This window comes from Melanostigma gelatinosum (assembly GCF_949748355.1).
Source record: "Melanostigma gelatinosum genome assembly, chromosome: 14".
NCBI classification, from domain to species: domain Eukaryota; kingdom Metazoa; phylum Chordata; class Actinopteri; order Perciformes; family Zoarcidae; genus Melanostigma; species Melanostigma gelatinosum.
This window is the reverse complement of record NC_136647.1, coordinates 8,465,756-8,493,752: the sequence shown is the minus strand read 5'-3', so window position 1 is coordinate 8,493,752 and position 27,997 is coordinate 8,465,756. Positions and strand designations below refer to the sequence as shown.

The 27,997-nt window shown below is 43.7% G+C and overlaps 1 protein-coding gene across 2 annotated transcripts; it reads left to right on the top strand.

Annotated features, from left to right (window-relative positions):
* The first annotated feature begins 857 nt into the window (after positions 1-857).
* Positions 858-27,997, top strand: ltbp3 (latent transforming growth factor beta binding protein 3). 2 transcript variants are annotated; one of them, XM_079283580.1, is made up of 29 exons: positions 858-1,649; positions 15,244-15,510; positions 15,638-15,801; positions 15,898-16,003; positions 18,053-18,139; positions 18,329-18,445; positions 18,562-18,717; positions 19,127-19,234; positions 19,337-19,350; positions 19,434-19,500; positions 19,727-19,804; positions 20,410-20,538; positions 20,775-20,906; positions 21,008-21,136; positions 21,317-21,436; positions 22,009-22,131; positions 22,274-22,396; positions 22,594-22,713; positions 23,130-23,258; positions 23,529-23,699; positions 23,777-23,857; positions 24,095-24,223; positions 24,347-24,484; positions 24,610-24,750; positions 25,544-25,672; positions 26,127-26,288; positions 26,386-26,475; positions 26,597-26,725; positions 26,916-27,997. In XM_079283580.1, exons 1-29 carry the CDS (start codon positions 1,412-1,414, stop codon positions 27,065-27,067), a joined length of 3,729 nt encoding a protein of 1,242 aa, XP_079139706.1. In that variant the 5' UTR covers positions 858-1,411; the 3' UTR covers positions 27,068-27,997. The 2 variants fall into 2 exon arrangements, with proteins under 2 accessions (XP_079139706.1, XP_079139705.1); XM_079283579.1 differs by having other exon boundaries at positions 19,431-19,500.

Here is a 27,997-nt window from a genome sequence, read left to right as displayed (position 1 = left end):
GTTTTTGTTTTTAAACTTTATTTCATTGTCCTCATCATCCACATTTTCCATAGAATTGATCTGACGATTGGAGTTACTAAGTACACACAGGAAGCTCAGGATAGAGTTTAAACCAACTCACAGCGTGTGTATATTAACCTCTAAATAAAAAGATTGAAGCAGTTTTGCAAAGTTTTCGCCATTTTTCCGAACTGAGGCTTTACATTTTGATTTGTACGTATGTGTCACTGCTTACAACTTTTATTTCGATGAACATTTTATGCAGATGTTTTGGTTGAAGTTTGGTGTTTTTTTTTTATCGTTTTGTCTATCATCAGGAAAAATACGGACATGTTGAAAAGGGCAATCATTGTTGTGGTTTGCCATTTGCGACAGATAAACTGATGTGGTAGCAGACAAACTGACCTGTGAACTCGACGCCACACGTAACACACATCTGTAAAGCTGTTGTGCAGATGTCATACTTTTGTCTCGAGGGGAATGAGCTAAACGTTGAACTAAAAACTAGAAGCAGATGTCCACCGGGCTGCATCCTTTCAGGTGGAGTCATACTGACAGAAAATGTCTCCACGCTTTGACCGACTTGCAAGACTTAAAAGAGTAATATAGTTACTTGATGCTAAGTATTAACTCAAGGCTAAACAAAAAGAAAATGTGTGATATATTTTCTAAGAAATTCAGAAATATAATGCAGAATTAAGTCATAGGGCTGGCTGATTTATAACTGTCCATCGCTAAGTCACATGCTCGTTTTAGTACTTTTACACATAATAAACGAATCAAACACGGGTGCATACAGCAATACATCATTGCATGTCAGTATGTTTTTATTCTCAGAGTGACACACACAGCTGTGCAGCTATGATTTGCAGAGTGGGGGTCTGTGCAGGAGAGGAGGGGGGTGTTGGAGAGAAATAACCAACAAGGAAACCACTTTCAGCTTTGCTCCTGCACCGCCTGGCTGGCCCGCAGCCAGGTTTTCTCCAGAGAGGGTTGGCTCACCCCTTCTCCTCTCCTCCCTTCTCTCGCTCTCTCTCTCCCTCCCTCTCCCTAACCCACATACGCACTCTCTCCTACTCTCCAAAGCAACAGGCGAGAAGGAGGAAGAGCGACGGGAAACTTTTAGAAAACAGCAACGAGGGCAACAATAAACTTCTTAAAGATGTCAAACGTGTCTGTTTTCCCCGCGGATCACTTGGTTACGCAAGGGAAGTAATTTTATTATTTGTTTCCTTAAGGACAAAACAGGAGGGAGGACGCGCTTTTTTCCTATATTTTTTTCCTCCAACGCACGAGACGTCAAAAATCTTCCTCGGGTTAACAAAGCACGCGCGTTTGAGCTGGAGCTGAACCCCTCAGCTTGTGATTTAATGTCCCTGGGCCTCTGTGGAGGGCAGCGAAGGATGCCAGGATGCCCATTCTGATCTCCCATCTGCTTGTCATCTGGCTGAGCGTCCACAGGCTGGTGTGGTGCACGGAGCGCTCCTCCACACGGGAGCGCTTCAAGGTGGTCATCGCTCCTCTCATCTGCAAGCGGATCTGCCTGAAGGGACAGTGCCAGGATACCTGCGAGCAGGGCAACAACACCACGCTGATCGCAGAGAACGGGCAGGCGGCCGACACGCTCATCGGACAGGGCTTCAGGGTCGGTGAGTGGAACAATGCTGTTTATTTACGAGGGGCTATAATTAGGCCGCTGCGATGAACCAATAGCTGCTCTGACCTCTGGGTTTATAGTTCCTCCCGTTTGGAGGGGCGAGGGAGGCCTGTTGCTCATAAATGGACTTCTTTTAAAATGAATGTGTCAATGTTCTATAGATAATTAGACTGTAACACTATCACTACAACTCGTGTTTCAGACGTTATTCAGGGAGAATGACTGCTTTGAATCGGCAATAAAAGGGCCAATTACTTCCATGGAACAACATAAAATGCTTAAAATGGGCCTAGTGTGTATTGCCCACTGTTATTACAAGGCAGTGGTGGAAAAAGCATTCAAATCAACTTGATTCAGTAAACGTCCACATTTAGGCTCCATTGCAGTGAAAAGTCCTGCAATCAAATTCTTACTTCAGTCAAGAAATACAGCAGTATTAGCAGAAAAACACAAGTATCAAAAGTGAAAGTATACTCACAACGCACATTGACCTCTTTCAGTCTGATGTATTCAATTGTTGATAGAGTTTTGGTTGGTGTTGCTTAGAATAACATCTTAATCGGTACTTAACTGTAACAATGGATCATATTAAATGATCTTATGTTTCATAGCCATAAAACCTTTACTTGCAAATTAACTTCAGACCAGTAGAGGTCAAAAGTGCCAACTGTACCTCCTAAGTGTAGTGGATTGAAATAAAAAGTCCTCTAAAATCAAAATAATCAAATGGAGTACAAACACTGTGTCATAAGATGGGGCTTGAGTACAGCACATGACAAGTATAACTGATTCATTCAGGCCTTTATTCCCTCAAAAGGTTCTATCTTCAGCGTACGTCTATTTGACACCAGCTACTCATATCCACCATGAACACATGTCATTAAGATGAGTATAAACTCTGCTCCGCAAATAAATAGGTGGCTAAGACGAGGTGAGCTGGGTTTACCCTCCACTGCATCGCTGGACAACGTTCCCATACTCCGCTTTAATTACTGAGGCATGGCTCATTACATAGCATGTAAATGTGCTCCTAAGATCTGTACTCCAGTGTCTGGTTGGCATGAGTGGATCCTTTCTGCGCTGTATCAGATCAGCTGTGGTGAGACGTGGAGCCTCGCAGTCTACGTCAGTGTACGGCCCAGAACTGCAATTCACTGCTCCTCATTTCTCCTTCTCACTTGGTGTCGGGAATAAGATGCGAAACAAGAAAAGTACACATTGGTTAATCGGCTGAGTAGTTCTGCTGTGATTTAAAAAAAAAGAAAAAAGAGCTTTAACTTCTCAGTGACATACCTGCGGTGGACATTTCTCTCTTTGTATAAACGGATTGAAATTATGAGTCACTTTATCCCCTTTCACAAAAATGTATTTGCAACCCCATGTTAAGCTGTAGCACAAGCCTAAAAGTAACAAATTATAGATAACAGCTGTACGTCAGAGCCAGCATGCTGTGGTGCAACAGCTTCTTATTGCTGTCTACATCACATTGGCACCAGAGCCATAATCTTTTCTCCTCTGTTTTGCAAGAAATAAAACATAATTATTCAAAAACCTTGTTCTGAATTTGTCCAGTGTTAACCATCTGCTCTGAATGCTGACACACGTTTGGATTTTAAAAGAGAAGATGCAGTTGTGCTGAATGAAAAATGGCCGTATATTCATCAAAACACAGTTTCACAGTACAGGGAGGTTGTAGTTGGTCATACAGATGTCACCTTTCCAGCTGTTTTCATCAGTGTGCCCATGTGAAAGTAAGCAGGCTGGATTTAATCGAGGTCAAGTGAATCCTTCTTGTTCCTCGACACCACGCAGTGCTGTGTGGAGTCGGAGAGTTGGCCTCGGCCACCGGTCCTCCCTCTTCTTCCCCCAATTTCTTTTGTGGTACGTCACGATTCGGAGCCTCTGTGTCAAATATTTCAAAAGAGACATATTTAGATTCCTGGGATACCGAACGCCGCTTCACATGTGGTCTGGATAGTGCAGCTCGACATGTCACCTGTCCGCCTGGGTTTCACAGGCAAAGTATCCTGAAAAGATCTGTGCACGAGAGTGCGTGAGTTTTTGCAGCAGGGGATATAGGGTTCAGCTTGGAGAGGAGACATGTGTTTTTCAGTGCGAGGGCTGGAATGTGGTGTGGACAAGTGGAAATTTCTCTCTCCCGTGTTAAAGCGGCTTTGGCCGTAGCAGCAACAATATGAAGACTTTTCCATATTTGAGCTGTTGTGACGTCAAGGGCCCAATCTGAGTAAACCTTTCGATTCGATTTGAGAGAGAAAGCACGTGATAAAGTGACCGTGATAATAAACTGGGGACATCTGTGTGGGATGGTAAACATCTTCTCCCAAAACATCTATTTTAAATGCTAACAGAATGTTTACAGGATCAGAAATAAATGTTGAGTTTCAGTTGGATGAATGATACCTCAGAGCTAGAGCAAAATGGAGAACATGTCAGTGTTGGCAGAGGTTTGTGCATCCAAGGAGTTGTTCTATTTACGGTGATATGCAACCGTGAAAAGCAGGCAAACCCCAGATTTAATGTTTGATGTTGTTAGCCATGCACCTCTACGGATGGTAAATGTCTGTTTGTAGGTCAGTCGCTCAGTCCAACTCTTTGATCCAGACTGAAACTCAACAACTGTTGGATTCCTGTGATGTTTGGTGCAGACATTCGTGATACTCACAGGATGGATCTTAATGTCTTTGGCGATCCCCTGACTTTTTGATCTAGCTCCACCGTGAGGTTGACAGTTGTGGTTTTGAGTAAAATATTTCCTTAACTTTTGGATGGATTGTCATGAAATATATTCTACAGACACTCATGTCCCCCTCAGGACATTATTGCTGAAAACAACTGCCTCAGAGCTGTGAGATGCACCCAAAGCAGGAGATTTCTGAGCCAAAAAACATGCTGAACATGAGGAGAAATCAGCACTTTATGCTCTATGCGAGAGAACTTACACACAGACGGTCAAAGATGATAGAATATTGGTTCTGGTCAAGTAAGTAGCAGTTAAAACTGAGTATTGGTCCATTTAATATACAGTGTACAGCATAGTGTACCATCTATGTAATCATTATTTCACACATGTTCCTCTGAGCTCTAGTATACATCATATACGTTCTCATTAACAAGTCAACACTTACTCAACGTATTTAATCTCAAAAACATCACTGCATTGAGGATACAATATGCCAGATACGCTCTGGTCATATGTGTGCAGAGAAGTCACATCAATGGATCCATATTTCACTGGACACATCCTAAAACTGATGAAAGCATGGAAACTTGAAAGCCTCCCAGGCATGTTGGCAGGCAGAGAAAAGTTGGCGTTTACAGCCTGATTCCACATCGTATCTACTGTATCATCGTCATCATCGGGGGGGCACGGCGGTGCGGGCATCGTTATTGTTGTCAGTAAAAAAAAAAAAAAGAACGAGTGCATCTTGAGGCATGTGTGACATTTGTAAATCACAAAATTGTCAACAATTTAAATGAATCTTTGTCCTCTTTGGCGTCTCTATGGAAGCTTAAGCTGTTTATCAGCAGATGTCTTTATAAATATCATGTGTTTGTCAAAATGTCCATCGGCCAACTTATTTTAAGTTTCTTCTATTCTCAGCACTTGAAAGCTTCATGTAAGTTGCAGGATTGGGAGGAGCAGAGAAGGTAACATGGTGCTTTCCTGCTTCTCCTTGGAGACGATAGGTGGTGTTGTGTATGCATGTGCATCTATCTCACACTTCAGTCCACTTGTGAAAGGAAGACTTATATTTCAAAGATATCCTTTCAAAATAAGGTGGTCCCCAAAAAAAAGAAATCAGTATTTGCCCGCATGCCTCGGTTGTGTGTTTTAGTCCAAATGTGTCTCGAGCGTTGCTTGCACAGAGGCATCCCATCTATCAGCCCTATACTGTCAGCAGCTGCTCAGCTCCCAGACAGCACTCTGAGTCTCGTCTCTCGTCTGCGTCTCGGCAGCATCTCCTCTTTATCAGGGCTCCAGACTTCCAGGCTACTCTAGATTCTCTTTTTCTGGAATCACCAAAAGCACAGGGCCTCATGTTGCACAGGAAGAAGGGCTCTTATCATACCCCTGTCTTGGCTTCTCTCCCCTAAAATGGGCATCATGAGAAGTGCATATGGCTATTTCAGAATTTACCATGTGGTTCTTAATTCAGACTAAAGTGACGGGAGTAGCACTGTGGTTTGTTTGGGTTTTCTCTTGGCATGGGTCAGAGGTCCATGGGAGCCTGAAAATGAAGACGAGTCCGACAAACACAGCCGGTTCTGCTTTCTCTCTATTTAGGAGGTGAGTTTATTTTACTTTTCAAAGCCCTCTGCTCTTCCCCACACACACTCTCCTTTCTCTCGTGCCAGACTCCGGAGAAGGCGGTCGAACGCAGGCAACCAAAAACCTGCAGCACTCCGTATTTTTGCCACAGGTTGGATTGAAATCGGAGGCGGAGCTTGGCATGGCGCCTGTGCTCACCGCCTCTTCAACACACACATATTTGTGTGGGAGGCTCATGCACATTTATAAGATAACTCTGAACGGCTCTTCCTTTCGATGATATCACATTGATCATGTGAATTTGTAAGCATGATCATTATCTCTTTACTAAGGGTGCGTTTTTAATATTCATTGGATGCACATTCTGTCACCTCTCTGTCTATTTATGCATGTTGGGAAATTAACACATGAGGGGTTATTTGGGGTCTGCCGTTCTCATTAACCTTTTAGCACTGTTTCGTAAGCGGGGCACGATCACCATGCAGACAGACTGTGAATGCTTTGAAAGGTTACATGAATATGAAAATGTAAAATACTGTCATTTTTCATAGATGAGACCTTAAACCTTAAAAACATGATATATATGTTGTTAAAAGGGTTAAATCTGCAGTCTAACCACAACCCTCATTCAGAGAAGAATCCACGTGATCTGAGCAGGAGTTTCCTGTGAAATCAGACTCCTCCATGTCATCACTTTTTGTAAAAAAAAAAAGAAAAAAGGCAATTCTGCTGGGCAGCTTGAAAAAACAAATTGCAGCAAAGGAAGTTCTGAAAACAAAGCAGCAATTAGATGTTTTTTCTTCCGTCACAAGGGAACAGTGTGTATATTTGCGTGTGTGTGTGCCGAAGTGTATTTGGTGCTCAAGAGCAGTGTACTAAACCCAGCTCAAACAAACAGCCTTCTTTGCCATCTTTAACACTCTCCTCCCATTTGCTTAGCGAGGGGGGGGGGGGGGGGGCGGAGCAGTTATTTAAAGCCGCTCAGAGGAATGTGAGCGCTACGGACTGCACCCACATCGTGCAGGACCCTGTAGTCGAAGCGATTAGCCGGGGTAAACAGAATAACACGGCCTCTGCCAGCGCTGCCTGCCGCCACGGCCTGAGGCTGTGCAGCCTACAGACATTACCTGCCACGCGCTCCAGTGCTGAATGCTGAGTATCCCCGCAGGGCAGGTATCTGACATAATCTCAGCAGAGCACTGTCGGCACACCTCTACCTGCCTGCTCTCCGGTCTTTAGACGGTCATTATATGTATGACATCATCCCTACATGTGCCAAGATCCCGTCTTGACTCTCTGGCTCTCTTTCCAGCAGCATCTCTGCCAGAGGGGAGTGACGGGGTAACGCTGGAGTCGTGCCCACCCAAGAGCTATGGAAACCACGTCGCGTATTGAAAGTCACATTGTGCAAAGCAGAGTTTGATTTAGATTTGGATAATTGCAGACCTCCTTACTCGGATCGGATCTTCCCGATTGATGGCTGCTTCCATTTCTCAGGAGTTTGCTCGTCCCTCCTGTTTCTGTTGAGGTCAACAAACTGTAGTTTTAGGCGTACTGTGAGAGGTAAACGAATAGCTTTGGTGACAATGGTCGACACTGGCAAAGGGCAGCACCATTGTTTGGATAGAGGCCGCTCAGAGTTGCTGGGAGTCGTCAGAGGGCAGAGAGTTGTGCAGGGGGAGGAGGAATGCCTACGCAGGGTTGTTTGTTTCTCAAGGCAGTGATTATGTCATTTACTCCCAACGTCTGGCTCAGCTGCAGCAGCCTGACCCACACCGTGCGTCGCTCTTTCTCACTCGGTGTGGTATGTGGTCTCACAGGGCCAGTCGATGGTAGGCGTATTTGGGGATGTGGTTTCCTGCTTTTGAGCTGATGGTAAAGGGAAGCACGTCATTTGGTGATAGCCACTCTCTTTTGAAACGGGGGCTCCAGCGGCAACTGTGTTTACCGTTTTATTGCACCCAATGTTGTTTAGTCACGGTTCTCTCAGGTCATTAAAGGTCGGATAGTAGCAATATACTATATCGAGGAATACTCATGGAAATACTTTGTAAACCTAGATTCAATTCAGCTTTTGACAATGATATTTCATCAAATGTGTGTCATGTAAAAAGTCCCTCATAGGGCCGTCCACTTCACAGAGCGTTCTCACCTTTGGGCCGCCTCTTCTTTTTCCTTCTGGCGCCCAGGTCATTCTCATGATCCATTTGTTGTTTTGGTCCTTGCTGTTGTTTGGTATTGTCAAAAAGAGTTGAGATCCCAGGACCAGCCTTAAAAGAGGAATACATGGTAGGCCTGTAAATTAGGTTAAAGGGACACAAAGCGTAAAATTAAGAGTTAAAAGATGAAATAGAATAATTATTTTAAAGCAAGCATGTATTACATAACAAATGTAAAGTGATTTTAACAAATGTCAACCTGATAATAATAATAGGTGTATCTGAGAAAGAGTGCAGTTTGTGTGAGTGTTTAAATTGAGGAAATAAGAGAGAAATAGAGAGAAGGCACAAAGCTTAATAATGAGGAAAGATGAAATCTAATAATTATTTTAAAAGCAAGCGTGTGCTAAATAAAACGATTAACAACTGTAACTGTGATTATAACAACTGTAACTGTGATTATAACAACTGTAACTGTGATTATAACAACTGTAACTGATTATAACAACTAACTGTGATGATGATGATTGTAACAGTGATTAAGATAACCAATCTGAGTTAGAAATGTGTGTGTGAGCAAGAGGGGAAGTGAAGGAGCAGAGACGTTAGGATTGCAAAATCAGGCCTACGGGAGGCAAGGTGATTTCCACACGCCCACAACATAAGCACACACACATAATGACGGAGAATGGATCAGGTGCCGAGTGAGAAAGGAGGGGGGTCAAGATAACCCAAAGGTGTTATAAAAGAAGCGACACGCTAACAGACGAGAGGATAATGTCGTAAGAGCCATTTGAGTGCTCCAGCTGAGAGGACCCTGGACTTCGCTCTACAGACGCAGCGGTGGACTTCGTCTCTGCTCAAGAATGAAGAAAAGAAAGAAGAAGACGGCCCTTTGTGAACAAAGAATGAAGAAAAGGAAGAAGGAAAGAAGAAAGATGACAGAAGCAAGACCGAAAACCAACCGAGAAGGACGAATCCAAGTGAGAAGGACGAATCCAAGTGAGAAGGACGAATCCAAGTGAGAAGGACGAATCCAAGTGAGAAGGACGAATCCAAGTGAGAAGGACGAATCCAAGTGAGAAGGACGAATCCAAGTGAGAAGGACGATCCAACCGAGAAGGACAAATCCAAGTGAGAAGGACGATCCAAGTGAGAAGGAAGAAAGACGAGAAAAGACGAAAGAAGAAGACGGCCCTTCTATGAGCAAAGATTGAAAGACGAAGAACCACCTATCCTCCCTGCTCAACTTTAACAAGATCAAAGATCGCTGAACAGATGTCGTTTGCCGAGCAGGCAGGAGCGAGGAGGGTCTGGCCAGACCCTCACCCCTGACAACTCCAAAAAAGAACTTTTCACCGCACCCAAAGCCAGCTCCAACCTCTAACCATGAGTATAACCAAAGAATTGAAAGTAAGAAATCATGTGTAGTATTATTATTTTATGTGAGCTGAAGCTTTGCCCTTGCTAAATATATTTTGCAATAAATATCTAACCTGCATTAAGTAAAATTTTCAATTGCATTCATTTTGCTTACGTAGTAAATGTTCCTCGTGATAGTAAAAAGTTAAATCTATGTATGTCTAACAACTGAGTTCTGAATGGTTATGCTAATGGCCTATCCACTTAACAATCCCTTACGGCTTTATATGAAATCAAAGCCGTTAAAACCAAACCTGGCAATTTACCAAGAGCACGGATCCAAAAGAGGAAGCTACCGTAACTGACGCGACAGGTAGGTGCGCCCGGGGCCAGGGTGGCCCCTCGGCCGAGTGCGTGTTTACCAGAGGAAGCAGGGAAGACGTCGGGAGTAACGGTAGTTAGCAGAGCCGCCCGGCGAGTTCCTCGCAAGAACACCAGCTTGTCAATCTTTTAATAGAGAGCTGAGTCAATAAGTAGCCCCGTATCGGGCCAAGGAACACCCCCGGATCTAACAGTATGCAGCTTTAGCTTCTCATTGTTTTTGGTTTTCCAGGCTGGACATTGACAGTGTGGTTGAGCCTCACTGCTCTCATACGCCGTAATATTACAGCATAGGCAGCAAATTTTAAGCAAACACAGAAAAGTTGGGTTTATATCACATGGCCAGCAAAAAGAGGCAGCGGGCTGAAACCCAAAAATAGATGTTGAAACATTCGAGCAACGAGCCAACTTACGATGCAGATATTGTTGGTGAAAACCAAATAGAAGCTGAGTGGCTATTTGACTTAAGCCAAAAAACTAGATGCCCATGTACGCTGAGTCTGTTGTGTCTGTGCAATGTTCTTCAATAATGTAGCCATAACAGTTTGACAAGCTGGTAGTAATATCAGGGCTTTGTTTCCTTGGTGTCCCTGAGTTGGTCAACAGATCACTTGAAGCAACTTCAAATAAATACTTTGAACATTTTGGAAAATACGCTTGTTTGCTTTCATGCTGAAAAGATGAGAAGATTGTTGCAATTCTCCGATCTGGAAATATTGAGCTTAGCATAGCAAAAGGACTGGAAACATGTGCGAGAGTTTGTTTAAAGTTCAACGCGAGTTGTTACGTGATGTGTTTTAGAAGTTCGCATCATGCATCACAGTTACATTATAACACTAACAAAACTCCACCAGTGGAAACAGGGCTGATTGTGATATCGAAGTCAGCTGACGTGACCAGCGCATTTTGACAAAAAAGTGTTGGCTACTCATTTTAAATCTCAGAGGGGGTTGATTCAGACTGGTATTGAATCATTGTGAAAGTGACTCAATGAGCATCATCACGGATTTTGGGTGTCTGATTCTTGCAGACTGGCTATTTTCACTCTACCAGAATATGACATGTGTTCAAAGAAAGGGACCGATCAGGCCTTTGTAACATCTGTGAGAGACGATGTCTGCAGTAGCTTTCAGTTCAGGGAGCTGGGGAACTTTTGAGCTGTGGTTTGCGGGGCTGTAATTTGTTGTTTTTGTGCTGGGAGGGTGCGGCTGCGGCCGAAAGGACGCCGTGGAGGGAGGGGGCTGAAGATGCGTCATCTCCAGACAGACAGGAGTGAGTGGGTGGGTGGTCACAGGGCACTCAGAGGGCACACTTTACTCTCTTTGTCTCTTTATTTCTTTACTATTTGTCATTGCACACATACACAGTACATACCTGTGCAGACTAGTATAATTTTCCCTCTACCAGTCATTACCCATCATTTAGTAAAAATGCGAAAAACGTGTGTGCCAGTCTGTCTTTATATGTTTTCATGGACGTACATGGTGTCTTTTTGGTCTACTAGGCTTGCTTACTTAGCAGTTGAGGAATGCACAGTATGTTTTTCTTCAAAGGAAAAAAGCAGTGTCTGGGAAGAACAATAATCCCACTGACGCATCACGTTATTTAGTATTCTCTGAATTTTACGTCTCGGCCTGTTTTTTTGCGTCATGCCATCCCTTTCCCAGATATATGACAGACAGTATATGACAAAGACATCTCCTCTCTGCGATGTCATGCTGTGAGGAGACCTGTCCTCCTCACGGAGTGACTCATGACATGATGAAGAAGGAGCTCCCACTCGTATGTCACATGAAACACTCCAACGAGAAGAGCTCCAAGACAAAGTCCCCCCCCCCCCCCCTCTTTTTGTCTCGTTTTCCACTTTAGTTCTCTCTTCTACTTGGAGTGAGTGCTGCATGGGACAATGATACCCTTCGTGGCTGTGTTGGACGTTCAATATTACGTTAGGTTTCAGAGAGCCTTAAAGGACAAAGTCAACTTTGAATGTTCTCTAATGCTGACTGAATCCATACATGGTCAAATACATTTAATGGCTGTACAGTGTGTCCTGTAAGTTACAGTTACTACTCTGTGCTGATCTAAATTCCAGACAAGATGAGTCATCTTTGAATGGGATCCTGTTTCCTCCATTTTCTTTGACGTGTGGAAAATAAGGTTCAAGATAACATAACTCCCCACCAATCGGCCTGTTCATGCCTCGCAATCATTCGGAACAAATAACTCTTGTTTTTAATAACGCACCACCTCTAGTCTGAGGAATGCGTTAGATCCATAATGACAAAGGCGTGGCTCAAAGCAGCGGGGGGGGCGGCTGCGTCTGGGACGCTCGGCTAACTGACGAGGAGAGTCGATGAGCGATTTTGAATCATAAATCCCGCTAATGAACGCCGAGGTGATGATTTCAAGGGAAAGTCCGCTGGAAAGTAAAATCCTTACTATGATCTCAGCTTTTAAAGCGTTCTGGTGCTTTTTTTCGGTATGCAGTGTGGTGCAGTCGCCCGACCGCAGCGGCTCTCCAGGAGACGGTACACCCCTCCACTTATTAGCTCTCGCACGCACGCACCGACGAACACGCCCTTTCACATGTAAGGTCTGCAGAAAACACCAGCCAGTGCATCGCCTGTATGGCTGGAGTTTAAATGAAGGAGGCAGATGTGAAGGAGAACAGCCACCGTATGTTATTATAACATACAAACAGACACGAGACAGCTCATTTGAACAGTTTCCAAAGATGAGAATAATTCAGGCATGAAGTGCAGTAGAAATACAATCTGTTGGAGTTTAGGGAGATTTTCTTATTTTCTGTACTATTCTGGCTGTGTGTTAGCAACAAGTAACATGTTATATAAAAGAAAAAAACAACCAGCTTAGTTTATTGAATTACTGGATGTCTGTGAAGCAGCTTGCCTGAACCGTGAGGGAATATTTGATCATTAAATTCTGGGTTTATAATGAAAATAGAGACTTTATGAATAATGTTACATTGTGTAGTTTAGTTAGAGCTGCCATCTCTCTTTGCACAGCTGCAGAAGTATATTCATAAATCTTAATCCTGTGGACATATTTCATTGTTGCACACTCAGACAAACGCCTCCTTCCAACATCAACTACCCCTAAAACTGAGCTTTCCTTCATATCAAGACTACAAAAATAATGTAAGTTACGTATGCATGTGTTTTCTGTAGACACTTGAAAAGGATGAAACAGTGATTCATGGTGGAACTGTCCAGACACATAAATGACAGCGATGAGCCTCACGTTACATTAAGATGATTCCGGTTCATCCCACATAAGATGCAGCGATTTTAAATTTGGAAAAAAGAGAGCAAGGGTACCAGATCAGTGCTCGCAGATCCTGATTTGAGGTATCGGAATCAGTATCTGTCAGGATTGCAGAAAGGCGTGTGCTGGCAGCTGTGTATTGTACTTTGCACTGCGTATCGCATGTCATCACACTGGCTTCATTTCGCAACCGGTTCTCCTTCTCCAGGCCCCCACCCAAGATGTTACAGCCAACATGTGGAATAGGATTCCCCTTCTTTTGTGTTCATTAGCGTGGCATCGACCCTGACTGCTATCAGAGTCTCATTCAGACACCTTCCCAACGGCCCAGACTTTCCCTACGACATGTCGCCTCTCCAAGTCTCTGTGTGTTTAGATTGTGTAATCACGTTTGGAAAGAGGTCCTTTTCCTGACTTTCTGTGTCTGCAATCCCAATGTTCAGCCCCCGCATCTTTCCCAGTTTCCTCTCATTCTAAATCCAGAACTGAGAAGAAATCTGAGCCGTGGAAACTGGAGCTCTGAAGTAGAGTTTTCTGTCTTCTACAGTCTGCGCTGCTCACCTTCTTTTTTTCTTTTCTGCCATGCCTGAGCCTTCCAGCTCTATTCTGCATGTTGCTGCCTGCTCTCAGTCATAGTAGTTACAGACCACTGTCACATGGTGTTTGGTAGTAGAAGGCTGCTTCTGAACTATCCATCTTGCTTCAGATTTAAAAACGTTACCACACTAGTGGGGTGTTTCATTGAGGTCCTTTTGTTTTTCTGCCAGACTTTCACTTTGTGAGGATGTCCCTGCTGTGTTTAAAGTGATCTAGTCCCCCAATTACGCCACAGCCCAGACTCCCTGGCAGTTCACATATAATTACTTCCATGTGTGCACACTTGGCTCGGCAGCAGAAAGAGGCCTCTCCTGTCGTCTCTTCTCGTTACCTCTCCTCCTTTCTCCTCTCCTCTCGTGTCCTCTCGTCTCGCCACCTTTTGCTTCCTCTTCTCTCGTCTTTTCTCGTCTCCTCTCCTATCGCCACATCTCTCTTCTTCTCTTGTCTCCTTTCATCTCATCTCGTCTTCGCTCGTCTCTTCTCTTTTCGTCTCCTCTCCTCTCGTCTCATGTCTCCTCTCCTCAGATCAACAGTCTTCATCAAGACTATTTGGCCAGGTCGGTCTGTGATGCATTACATTGAGGGAAAACCACAGTAGTAATCGAGTCATGATGTTAAAATCCCTCTGGTATTTATTGATTTACTGAGATATAGTATGGCTGTGTTTTCAGATTATAATGTCGGCTGCTTTGATTGAATGACAAAAAAACGTTTTTGTTGAAAAATATACTTCTACACACTTAAACATGCATTCAAAGTAAGGCAACTCAGGGAGGATTGGCTCATGTGTGTAAGGAGTGCTGTGATGACGTGGCCTTCCTGACTGAACTTTCACTATTACTTCATTAGTGGTCATACTAGTACAACTATTAGCATTGCTTGAGTTTTCTCTCACATCTTTCCCTGGATTCATCATTTCCTTGCAGTTTTCAGCACAGTCCTGCTCGTTCTCTCTTTCCTCAGATTGTTCTGTTGTGGGAATTTCAAAAAACGACTGGACTGAACATAAACACAATGGGAGACCTCATAAAACCACAGTGAAGACTGTATATGCCATGAATCTCTCTCCAGCCAGAAGCGTTCCCATAGATTTCAAGATCTCTCCCATATGTCGGAATAAAGCTGTTGAGCAGATCAATGACTTCACCTGCTTTCCTGCTCAGACGCTGCTGCTGAACTGACTGGAGGGACCCGTGAGTCCGTCAAGCTGATGTGACTTTTACAGTGGTGCAGCTCAAAGTGAATATTTCACGTGGCCCCGCTCAGGCCACAAAGTGTTCTGCCTGTCTGCCGTATTTATGTGATATACACTAATTCATCAGGCGTCTGCCTCTGAGGTGAATGGATCCAAAAGTCCAGTCTGATGAGACTCCTTTTTGTTCTATGACTCATGTTGCTCATGTGTGTACGTTTTTTTTTAACCTTCCTGTCATCTCGTGTGATGGCGATGAACTGTTGACCCTCTGCCTGTCTCGGTGTGACAACTCTACCCCTTGTCCCCCTCTCTGCAGTTGTGTGTCCCCTGACGTGTATGAATGGAGGAGTATGCAGCTCGAGGAAGCACTGCCTGTGCCCGCCTGGCTTCACCGGTCGGCTCTGCCAGTTTCCACTCCACCAGACGCAGCAAGCTCAGGCAGCACGAGGCAACAAGCAGCCTGTCTACCCCATGTCTTTGAAGCCAGAAGGCCAGAAACTAGTGGAGCTATTAAGCATAGGGCGGACTCAGTTGATGCAAACACACTCTGTTCTCACCTTACCTATGTCACACTCATCTGAAGGTATCTATAATTCACTGCAGCTAATACCAGGACTTTAGCATCTGTCGGTTGGTTTTGATTGATGTGGTAAATATACATTTGTGATGGATTGTTGTTCCTCTGATGTTCTTCTTGTCTCTATTTTCAGTACAGTTTAATGTACGTGTTCACCACACGCCAGACACCTCTGTAGTCATTCAACCTCTCGACCAATCAGATGTCAAGCCTCCTTACAAGATGGGGCCACGCCCGATCCCCTCCAGACACAAACCAAAGGGCCGCTGCTTCCAGGAGACCACGCCCAAGCAAGCTGTGAGTTTCGGCACAGCGCTGCAGTGATGGACAACCCTGAAAGCTTTTGTTTTGTCATCTGCACTGACAACATGTCTCTGTCACGTCTTGCTTTAGTGCAACAGCACCCCGCTTCCTGTTCTGACCAATCAGGAGGATTGCTGCGGCAGTGTGGGGAATTCATGGGGACAAAACAAGTGTTATCAGTGCCCCAAACTACCAAGTGAGTTGCAGTGTGCTTCATATGTCTCCTCTGCTAAGAATTCTCGTCCTACTTCTCGTTTTTCATTCAGATGTGATTTTTTTTTTCCCCCCCTTAAGCACTTCTTGTTAGATTTGTATTCGATCTACATCTTGTGTGTTCCAGGGAATAAATTATTGTTTATTGAGCCAAAAATATCAAGCATTGCCTGCAATTTATCCCTCCCATTTTATGAAATTATGGCCCTGGATTAAAACAATCACTTCATACCTCGATTAAAAAAATGTGTTTGAATGGGTACATGAAAGTTAGTGGTGAGGTGGGGTAGGGAGTGTGTGAACGGTTGGGAAGGAGAAAACGGATGAAATTACGGGAATTACTACACAGAAAAGGCAGAAAAGGAGAATGTGGAAAATAACCCTCTACTTAAGCATGTTCCTATGGGCCTGCCCAGTGCAGGACTGTCATCACACTGCTGGAGATTGAATTTCAGGAAAATCTTGGCTACTCACGTTTTTCCACTCCGCTATTATTCCGTTTCTCAGATCTGACTCAGACAATGCGGCCTTTGACAAAACCTGATACTGTGCGTCTGGTTGGTCTTTAGACAACTGGATTGCTGCCCAGAGTGCCGTCTGTTTTGTTGCTCTCGCATCCATTTATAATCTCATCGTATTTTTGTTTAAGGAAGATCATGGCAAAAGTGAGATGTGATCTTCCCCCTCTTTTCTTTGTGCTTTCAAAATGTTTTTAGCGAGTGCAGTCATCCCACAGCTCTCTAATAAAATTGCCAACATGTTTTTACCCCCGCATGGAGAGAGGAACATTCTTCTGTGTTAGAGGTTCACGGCTCTTTGAGGGTAAGAATGAGAACTAGAATAGTGCTTTGTTAGTTTAAACCTCATGAAAGACTTTTATATTTTGTGACGCCAAGCTACACTTCATCAAAGACCGCGTAAAACATGTCATTAGAAAAGAACAAGAAAGGCAAAGAAAGAACATTTGTGTTTGTCCAATCATAAAATCGGGCCAAAATGTTAAAGGAGTTTGACATTTTGGGAAACACGCTTCTTCTGGGCGGAGAGTTAGAGGAGAACATTGATTCAACACTTTTATGTCAATGTTCTCACCTAATTCTCGGCCAGCAGGTGAACAAATGTACTTCTTAAAATGTCAAACTTTTGCTTGTCTGCCTCTATGTGACCGTGTGTAATGAAGCTTAGTATGCTGCTGTTTTTAGACTAATATTAATACACATATTCAATGAATCATTTCCCATTCTGTGACATATTTACTTACTTTCTTGCCAGAAACCAAAACTCAGCATTTATACACATCTGTTTGCAAATAGATGAAACAAAGGAGCTGCAGCGTGTTCGTCAGTCAGTTTAACATCAACGTAAACATTCACTCTTTCGGGCAGTGTTTCCTCGAAGGCTTTCATGGTGATACGGTCGGTTGTACACGTGAACACTGACGGAAGTAGTTGTGGGACCTATTTAAACAAAGTGCTTGAGAGAGAGGTTCAAACCTTGCTGACTGTTACACCTCTGGACACCAGTCCAATGGCTGTGTAAAGTGAGTGATATTGAATTGTCTGCTGCAGAATGTTACAAAAATTGTCGGTTGTACCTCTGATGCAGTTAATTCAGGAAAACTCCATGTGGGCGCTTAAAGATAAGCCAAACATCCTGTAAAGCTTCCTGACATTGTTCGACCTTAAACACAGCCAGTTATTGTAGAGGCTGAATACTTACACGCATGAACATCTTTTTCTATTCTACTAAAACTATTTTTTTATTGTCTTAATGTTCTATCTATATGTTTTGTTGATAAAGAAAAGTGGCAAAACACATGTGGGTCACAAGAGATTTTATTAAGGTTGCAAAATCCTTTTTGCACAAAGTTGCTCATCTAACGATTTACACATGAGGTCTATTGTGATTTGAGTCGCGTTTACAGTTTTTATTTTGGTTTGTTCATTCACCCGCAGCTACAACTTGAACTTCTCCTCCCTCCGGCTGTTCTCACCTTTCCCTCCGTGCTGTAATGTGTCTTCTCCTCCCTCAGATGCATCAGTCAAGCATACCATCGTGGAAGACTACGGCTCTACCTGTCCGCAAGGCTATAAAAGATTCAACAGCACTCACTGTCAAGGTAACACAAACTGGATTTGGCTTTTTGCAAGTACGGAGCTCAGTGTGAGAGTCGTTTCAGTTTTCATGTACTTTTTAGAGCTACATTACCGTGTGATAAACCCTCGGTATCACTTTATGAACAGATATCATCCTTTACAGTGTATCAAAATAACCTTTTCAATTTGTACACGCCAACTTCCGACCTTAGATATCAACGAGTGCTCCATGCAGGGCGTGTGTCAGAACGGAGACTGTCTGAACACATTGGGCAGCTTCAAATGTTCCTGCAAGGCGGGAATGGTGTTGGACAGGAATCGATGTGTTGGTGAGTTAGAGGCCTCTATGGGGCTTTTTCTCTATTCTCTACCTTTCACTGAAGAACCACTTAAATGACATTATATTCTGATTCCCAAATGAAACCTCGGTGTCTCCTCTTGTCAGAGTCTCCAGCTGAGCAGGCTCAGTGCTTCCTGATGGCGTCCGAGGCCAGGGGCTGCGAGCATGCGCTGCCCACCCACATCACCCAGGAAATGTGCTGCTGCACGGTGGGCAAAGCCTGGGGCCGCAGCTGTGAAAGATGTCCTCAGGTGGGCACAGGTGAGTGGACGGAGAAGAGCAGTTACAGGCCGAGAAAACTTTTCAACAGACGCGAGTTGCTGTTCATGATATGTGGGACATTGTCTGGCTGTGCATCCTAAACAAGAACACAATTACTGAAGAACTTACAACAGAACTTCATACTTTCACCACAGCTTTACTGAAATTTGGCACAAAGGTCCACTTGGTCTCAAGAATGAACCGATTAGAATTGATGGTCAAAGATCACTGTGATTCAACCACAAGGCAGTACTTCTATGTTGTGTTGGATTCCAGGAAGTAATCGGTGCTGCTTGCAAATTTCAAAAGAGCAATTCAGCAAAAAGCTATTTCGCAAAATGTGAGATGTGATTAAAAAAGTCAAATAATGTGACACTAAAACCCTGTCCTCTCTCCATGTGGTGCTCAGTGGCCTTCAGTAAGATCTGCCCCGCTGGGAAAGGATACTTCCTCCAAAATATAAGAGAGACCGTGGCCTTCCCGCCCATCATCTTCCCCCGCAAGCCCGTCAAGGAGGGTGAGTCCTCGAACACGATTCGCACCACTTAAACAAGCCTGTCATTTCTACTTGCCTCATGTCGGTTCAGTTGTAATACCTCGCTGTCGCTTTTTCTTTCAGAACCAAAGTGGCCGGTAAGACTTTGTTTCTGTTTTTAATGATCAATGGATTTACATTTTTGCTGATGTGAAATCGGACAATCTCTTTCTATCAGAAGAGGCCTTCAGAGACCGCAACGTCTGTGCAACAGTCTCCCACCAGCACCAGCAGTCCTCGTGTGCCTGGTAAACTTACCTCTAACCCCAGATTTATTCTCCATAACGCCAGTGATGGAACATGTTGAAATAGCAGGATACAATGTATTCGCTGCTGTACTTTGGCTGTCACAATGAGGGTGAAGGTTTTCCGCAACGACGGCTCGTGTAGAGAAATGTTCCCCATGTGTGGTGAAGACAAAAACATCAGGACTAAAGTTCAACATGTCATATCTCTCTTCTGTTGGATCCTCAGTTGTTAAACCCACCCCTCCAACAATCATCAGAATGACCCCAGGCAATGACCCCTTCGAAACACAGACAAAAGTCTTGCGTGAGTTCCTGCAAACTGACTCAAACATCTATTCTTATTCAACCTCACTTCTTTAAAAGCTGGCTCATGTTTCATGCACCTCAAACTGTAAAACCCAGCTCTCCACATTGCCCAGTAAGAGAAGATATTGTGGTGAGCTTTTGGGTCCATCACTCACAAATGACATGTTGACTTTCTCAATGTAATAACATGTATTTATGACGGAGTTATTGAGACCCTGAGGCAGTCCCTGTTGATAAAAATAGAGTCTCAAATCTTGTCAGATGCATGTTTCTTTAATGCTTAACTGACGGTTTCGGACACTTTGCATGTCGTGTGCATCCAACCATGAAGCATGAACCAGCCTTAAGGCTGTGTTCACACTCTCTGTGTTTTATGGAAGCAGGTGTAGTCATAACTACATTTTGTGTTCGTTTTTCTCCATATTGCCCAGCACTAATTTCATGCTGCAGGTTATGTGAGACACTTCCATAAAAAGACAAATTCCTAAAGAAGTGTTTGATATCTTTGGGGTGTTTGATATCTCCACACACACAGAAACACATCTATGTATCCATATACATATGCATGTATATGTATATGATGCTTTTGTTCCCTTCTTGAAGCAGAGACAGATGAATGCCGGCTAAGCAGGAACATTTGTGGTCACGGCGAGTGTGTGAACAGCCTGAACGGCCACATCTGTCACTGTCACCCTGGCTACCATCTCAACCCGCAGAGGAACATCTGTGAGGGTAAGAGCATTCCCGTGCACGCAGGGAATTTCTTCAAATTTGGCACAAACTTCAATCCTAGCATTATGCTTTTTATATATTTATGTTGACACTTGAGAAACGATGTTGGGACGGCTGGTGGAAAACCCTTTGTGGAATCAGAGCAGCGTGTCCTCTATGACCCTCTGTTGTCTGTCTGTAATACGCAACACAGTTTTCATCTTGTGTCGTCATCGTTCTTCTCTCCTGTTGTTCAGATAATAACGAATGTGACTCAGAACCGTGCGGCCACGGCCGAGGCCTTTGCATCAACATGGAAGGTGGTTACAAATGCATTTGTCGCCAGGGCTATAAACACATGGTGCAGTATGGGAGACTCAAGTGCGTAGGTAAGTTAGGTTTTGTGATTTCCATGTTAAAATGTTTTTTTTGTTTATTTTCTCAGGAAGTAATGAGATCCTGCATTGGCTATATCCTTTCTGTTTTGCAGATCTGGATGAGTGCTCTAAGTACGACATCTGTGGTGTCGGAGGCCAGTGTGTAAACCTGCCCGGCTCTTATAAATGTGAATGTCACAGCGGCTTCAGGAGCAAGTCACACCGTCACCCAGCCTGTGAAGGTACAAAGACACTGATTATTATGACAGAATAGATATTAGTGCACAGGCTCTCCACTAACAAAACACTTATTATGCGTGTGTCATGTCACTATAACACGTCTGTGTCTGTGCTCTGCGTCTGTGTTGATGAATACTTTTCCATAAACATGGGTATGTGACACTTCTTCTCAATTATTCCAGACGTAAATGAGTGTTTGAACCCCGAGACTTGTCCCAATGAGCAATGTGAGAACACGCCAGGCTCGTACGAGTGTGTTCCTTGCGTGCATGGTCACGAGGCCCGCAGCGGCACCTGCTTTGGTGAGAGCAACCCTGCCGTACTGCAAATTGAGAGCATTATTACCAGGCTAGAAGTTCAAGAAAAAGTTAACCGGCTCCTTTAGTGAAGGGTGTTTTGCCATCAGATCGAAAATATTGATCCCTGTGAAAAATGGATCACAATGACCAGTCAGCTTGTCAGCATTGGGCATTACTTGAGCCAATAGTGTGTTTTATTAGAGGGAAACATCTTTGATCAACCTACTGCAGAAGGAAAACCCTATTCCTTAAAAGTGTTATGTCATGATAGATATTACATATCACATGTTGCTTGTTTGAATAATCCACACACCACAGATATAAACCAGACATGAAGTAGTAGTATTGCAATCATGTGAAATATATTAGTACCAGTATCAGCCAAACTATGGAAAAAACCATGGAAAGTATGGACTAGATTCAACATTGTGAAATACTGTGTAATAAGTCCTTGTTAAAACTAAATATGCAGTTGATTTTAGTAAGAGTCCAAACATAAAACATTGTTACAAACATGTCATTTCATCGCTGTAATTGACCTTCTCTTTTTTTATGTCTCCCCCGTGTTTCTCCAGACATTAATGAGTGTCAGAAGCCTGGCATCTGTCCTAACGGGCACTGTGAGAACCTCCCTGGTACTTACCGCTGTCTGTGCAACGAGGGCTTCCTCCCGTCTTCAGACAGCAAAGGTTGCAGTGGTGAGTAATGCTTACATAACCTTTACGTGACATTACCTGGATTAACTTTCTTATAATGCAACTGAGTGACTGAATGGCCGTAAAGTGTAATGACAGATTCCGAGTCATTAAGTTGTATTTGGCATTTCCTTCTCCCAAACAGACATTGATGAGTGTGAGGACATCAGACTGTGTGCTTATGGCCACTGCATCAACACAGAAGGCTCCTTCCAGTGCCAGTGCTACCCGGGATACCAGCGCACGCAGGAAGGCAGCCACTGTGAAGGCATGAATTATTCCACAATGTGTTTTAAAAGTGTTCACATGGAATTCACAAGATGCAATAATTTATCATCTGAAACTTGGTAACTTGATAGCTAAGCAGCACTGGACTGTCCAAATATAATTTCCCTGAGTATGACCTGTTCCTTAATCCTGCTCAGCTTCACATTCCAACATCATTTTTGTTTCCTTCCCCCTCAGATATCAACGAGTGTGAGAGGCCATCAAACTGTCAGAGGGGCCGCTGCATCAACAGTATGGGCTCATACCACTGCGATTGCCAGACGGGCTACACACTGGTCGGAGGCAGGAGATGCCAAGGTCAGTCTTTATGGTCAGACCTTCATAAGAAGACAGACTGCTGCCTGTCACGTTCCTAGTAACTAACTAGTAACTAACTCATATGCAGGAGTTGGTAAGCTAAATTGCAGCGTAACTCTTTTTGTTGTTTACAGTATCTGTACTTTCTACTTATGAATTATCATTATTTTGTGTCATCACTGACTCATCTCACGCAGGGCGATGCATTGCATTGTGGGTAAAAAGTAGTTTACATGCTCTGGACACTGGACACAGATATTTCAAATGTCTGAAGAAATGTTTTCTTACTTTACTCTGAGATAAATAGCAAAGCTGTTTTAAAAAGAAGGAACACAATCGATTTGCTCGCAATTCAGATGGTGTTTGGATTGAAACAAATACTCAATCAGAAGCATGTGTGATTTCTTTCCTTTCAGACATAGACGAATGTGCCACAGACAGAAGTCTCTGCCAGCCCTTCGGCTCTTGTGAGAACAGACCAGGCTCGTATGTGTGCGACTGCAATCACGGTTTTGTCCTCTCAGAGGACAAACACAGCTGTGAGGGTAAGCCTGCTCTGATTCCTTCTGCTTCAGTGTACACCCACATTCATCCCCAAGCTTAAACCCGGCCTCAACATTTGATCCCTGCCTGTCCCCAACCAAAAACACATCACTTCAAACCAATCTGAGGGCCTGAAAGCCAAACAATTATAATTATTGGTAATACGTCACCAGAGCATAGATATCATACAGTCACAAACTTAACATAAATTAAAAGTAAAGGCCACACTTGTCGAACCCATTTGCTAACATCCACCATGTTTGCTCCTGCAGCAGTTCGAATGCTGATGGATGAGAAGAAGGAATGCTACTTGAACCTCGATGACACCGTGTTCTGCGACAGCGTCCTGGCCACCAACGTCACCAAGCAGGAGTGCTGCTGCTCCATTGGCGTGGGATGGGGAGATCACTGTGAGATCTATCCCTGTCCTGTCTCCCATTCAGGTACATTTACATTACAGTGCAGTGTACTACTGTGTATCTTACTCTTTATTAAACTCTGCCTGGTTCTCTCCACCCAGCCGAGTTCCACTTCCTGTGTCCAAACGGGCAAGGCCTCTACTATGATGAAGGACTCCTGTACAGCCTGCCTGTCTACCATGGTAGATATTACACAACTTGGGTCACATTATATTCACATACACCAGAGCCACGCTGTGATGAGATATTCCTGCATTTGCACCGAAATGATGTGTTAAAATAACAAATATATATATATAGCCGAGTTAAATAGCTTTGTACTTGCCATCATAAGTTATCAGTCCTCATTACATTGAACAACTTCATGGGAAGACCGCCAGTCTGTTCCTGACAAGAGACTTTTTCTTTCTTGTCTGCAGACATCGACGAGTGTTCTTTGTTTGCTGATGAAATCTGCAAGAAGGGTCGCTGTGAGAACACGCAGCCGGGCTACGAGTGCTACTGTCAACAGGGGTTCTACTATGACGGCAATCTTCTCGAGTGCATTGGTGAGTGCTTAGATACACACCATAAAATGGCACCTAAAAAAATGCTGTAACAACAAACGTCATTTTGTAAATGCTTCACAACAGATGCATTTTTGCTCTTTCTGGTTGCATTGTCTCCGTCAGATGTGAACGAATGCCACGACGAGTCTCTGTGCAATAATGGTCGCTGCGTCAACACCGAAGGGTCCTTTTACTGCAACTGCAACCGGCCCTGGACTCCAGACTCCAACAAGAAGAAGTGTGTGATCGCAACGGTAGCAGGTGAGTAAAAAAAGCGTTGTATCCCAATGACCGCAAAAAAACGAACTTAATGACAACTTATTATGCATTTATCTAGCCACTGGAGGACTTAGCTTCAGCTGAGAGTAAACCTGTGTGTTCTACAGATGTGAATGAGTGTGAGGACCCAGCCAACTGTAAGAACGGCCACTGTGTGGACACTCCAGGGTCGTACTACTGCATCTGCTCTCCGCCCTGGACCCTGGCCACCGACCGTAACAGTTGTGTGACTCCTGAGGAGCAGGCTGGTGAGTGCAGACCCTGTGCAGTTGGCGACGGGGAATATTGTCATTTTTTTAAATTACATATCAGGGGTTGCGAAACAAAAGGAGCAGTCGTTGCAGTTGTTCCAAGAAACCTGAAGCCAATGCTCAAGTGGTGTATTGATGAGGATCTGAACTGATCCCCACCTGATACCGAGTTGCATCGGATACCAGACAGGTGAGGTAGACCCAGTCATTGGTGAACAATTCTGTCGTAAACTTGAAGTTCCCTTTTTCCTCCTCACCAGAGTTTGGGAACATGCAGTTAAATTGCTCCCTTGCAGAAGCAAATTCAGCGAGGAATGAGTATTACATGGCTAAGAAGGACACATTTCAGATGGCCATGCTATCACCATGTTTCCAGAGGTATTTTAAGAAAAGTGTTGTCTGCAGCAAATGTGGCGAACATTTGTTCCCTTCACACTCAGAACGAGAGATGTGTTTGCATTCTTGCTGTTAGGTCAAACATGTGGGCTCTGGACTCCAACAGATGTGCACCTGTACACTGTTATACAAACCAATACAATATCAATGCAATGAATGCTGCGTCTTAACATGTTTTTGTCTCTGTTGAGATTGAATCGGAGATGATTCAATCTCGCTGTGACCAGTTAAAGATGACTTCATAAAGGGAGTATTGATTGCAGGATTATTGTACCGAATTTCATGATGTAGCACAAGTTGTTTTTTTCCAATATTGTGTCCACCACCTACAGACTAAGAGCTGGCCCCAAGCAGATGTTCATACTGTAACCAGTGTCTGTGGTGCCCTTTGCAGATGTGAACGAGTGCCAGGACCCCTTGTACTGTAAGAATGGGAGGTGTGAGAACACGCCCGGCTCCTTTCACTGTTTTTGCGACCCTCCCCTCACCTTCAGTGCGGCGCTGAAACAGTGCGTCTATGACGGTGGGTAAAAGCAGCATCGGCTCACCCGAGCATGACCGATCCAAATGAGCTTTGGCTTACCTCCTCACCTGCCACCCATGTTGCTCTTTTGCAATTCCTCCCAATTTGGCCTGTACTGGCTTTGTGTTTCCCTACATAACAACTTCATAGTTTCCCATTCTTTGGAGAGATTCCACTTTGTGAAATTGTTTAAATATATATTGAATGTTTGCATTCATGCACACAGATATCAAAGCATGTCCAGTGTGCTTTTTCTCTGCATGTCAATTTTTCCCAAAACAATTTGTGTCTGTGCTGTTATAGATGATAAGAATGATTTGTTCTGGTAGAGTAAAGACAGAGTCAGCATTTGAAAGCTGCTTATTTAGTGGATAATGGTCTGAGCTCATAGGACAGCATTCCTGTCCTATGTGCTGTATAACAGGTCTTTTCTTGTGCTCCTTTTTTATCCCAGATCGCACTGCAGCCCACAAGGATGTGTGTTTCCTGCGAGTTGATGAGGGCTTGATCTGCAGCGAGTCCAGGAACGGCATGGTGGTGACCTACTCTGAGTGCTGCTGCCATTACGGTCGTGGCTGGGGCCCCGAGTGTAACACCTGTCCACCTAGAAACTCAGGTGAGCAAACTTGAAGACCAGACTGGCCCGCTCAACTTTGACTGCCGACTTCCGCTTTCTCTTTATTTTGAGCTAAAAAGACATTTCAATTCTTCAGAGATGTTCAGTCGTCTGTGTGAGATGCATCTGGAGACCGAGTCTGATGGGGAGCAGGATTTCCTGGCAGCTTTTGCCAACTACAACCCAGGTAAAGCCATACACTCTCTGTGTCATTTTGCAGTCATATGTCCGACACACTCATCTATTTGCCACCAACTAATCCTTGTTTTTTTCCCCCCACCTCTGCCCTGCCTGTTTGTCTATAACAGGTGACAGTTCAGAGGAGGATTCAGATGAGTGCAGCTGTGCCAATGGCCGCTGTGTCCGCTCCTATCTGGGCACCATGTGTGAATGTAACACAGGCTTTAGGCTGGACCACTCACGCACCCGCTGTATAGGTTTGCACTTGCTATTGTTACAAAAATACATAATCCCAAAAACTTTTTAACTTTCAAAAAACATAATGAATTAATGCATTTTGAGGAATGCACAGTAGCTAATCGAGGCATATAGCCAGACTAATATTTGTATTTAGCACTGTTGATCTCCTTTCTAACAGCTGACACTCATTGATTGTTTGTTTTTCAGACATTGACGAGTGTGCAGAACCAGGAGCTCGTGTCAGTCCATGCAAGAACGCTCGCTGTGTGAACACCACTGGCTCATACAAGTGCTTCTGCAAACACGGCTTTGTGGCAACACGCAGGCCAAACACATGTGTCCGACGCAGAACTCGGTAACCTCCGTGTGTCACTCTGTTTATCCCTATATGCAATACACACACACACACACACACACACACACACACACACACACACACACACACACACACACACACACACACACACACGTCTATCTCACAGTACGAACATGGGACCGCGTGTAGGCAGTGAACCCAGAAAGACCACACCAGGAGCCAAATCTTATCAAATGTACAAAACATGTCGATGTCTGCTCCTCTTTCATTTCATTTCACATTTAAAGAAATAATCAATACAGACAAGGAATACGTTTGTGTGTTTGTTAAACATTTTTGTAATTATTGTTTTTTAAACTGTTTTTTAAGTTTAAATTGTGCTTTTTTGTATTTTTTTTTTTCATTGGTCTCCCTGTTGAATTGATCTCTTATCATCAATTTGAATCTTAGATCTCAAGCCACCTCATGTAAATACGGAAATTTGTTTCAAAGATGTATCTGGTATTCCTTTTGTCTACTTCAGCCCATTCAATATTAACCCATAATAGGAATGCCATGAGAACTTTTACATATTACCGTATTACCGTACATTCCCATTTAAGTCCACATTCTTTCATGTTCAATTCTAAATTGACATCATCTGATATATTTTCAAACACGCATTGTTGATTTTGTGTTATTGTACAGTTTGTCCGATGGATCAACAACTTCTGTAAGAAATGCTCCCTGTCCTACCCCTCTTTATTTGTTGATGTAAAATATGAGAAACCTGAAGTTTTTGTATGATTTGACATGTGCAGCTAAGTGACTTTGAGCTAGAAACACTTAGCAATGAGCATAGTGGGAATATTTGCTAAACGTAGCTTATTTCCGCAAAACGATGAAAGTTCATGACTGCTGCATCAAACTATTTAGAAAACCAAAGCCGCTATTGAGATGACAATTGATTAAAAAGAAAGATGTCAATCAGTCA

Excerpts from the sequence above, each read along its gene's own strand:
- ltbp3 (XM_079283579.1), top strand. The coding sequence starts at position 1,412 with ATGCCCATTCTGATCTCCCATCTGCTTGTCATCTGGCTGAGCGTCCAC. Across the intron at positions 22,397-22,593 it reads GGAAGGCAGCCACTGTGAAG|ATATCAACGAGTGTGAGAGG; the intron begins GCATGAATTATT and ends CTTCCCCCTCAG. Across the intron at positions 26,289-26,385 it reads CTGTCCACCTAGAAACTCAG|AGATGTTCAGTCGTCTGTGT; the intron begins GTGAGCAAACTT and ends TCAATTCTTCAG.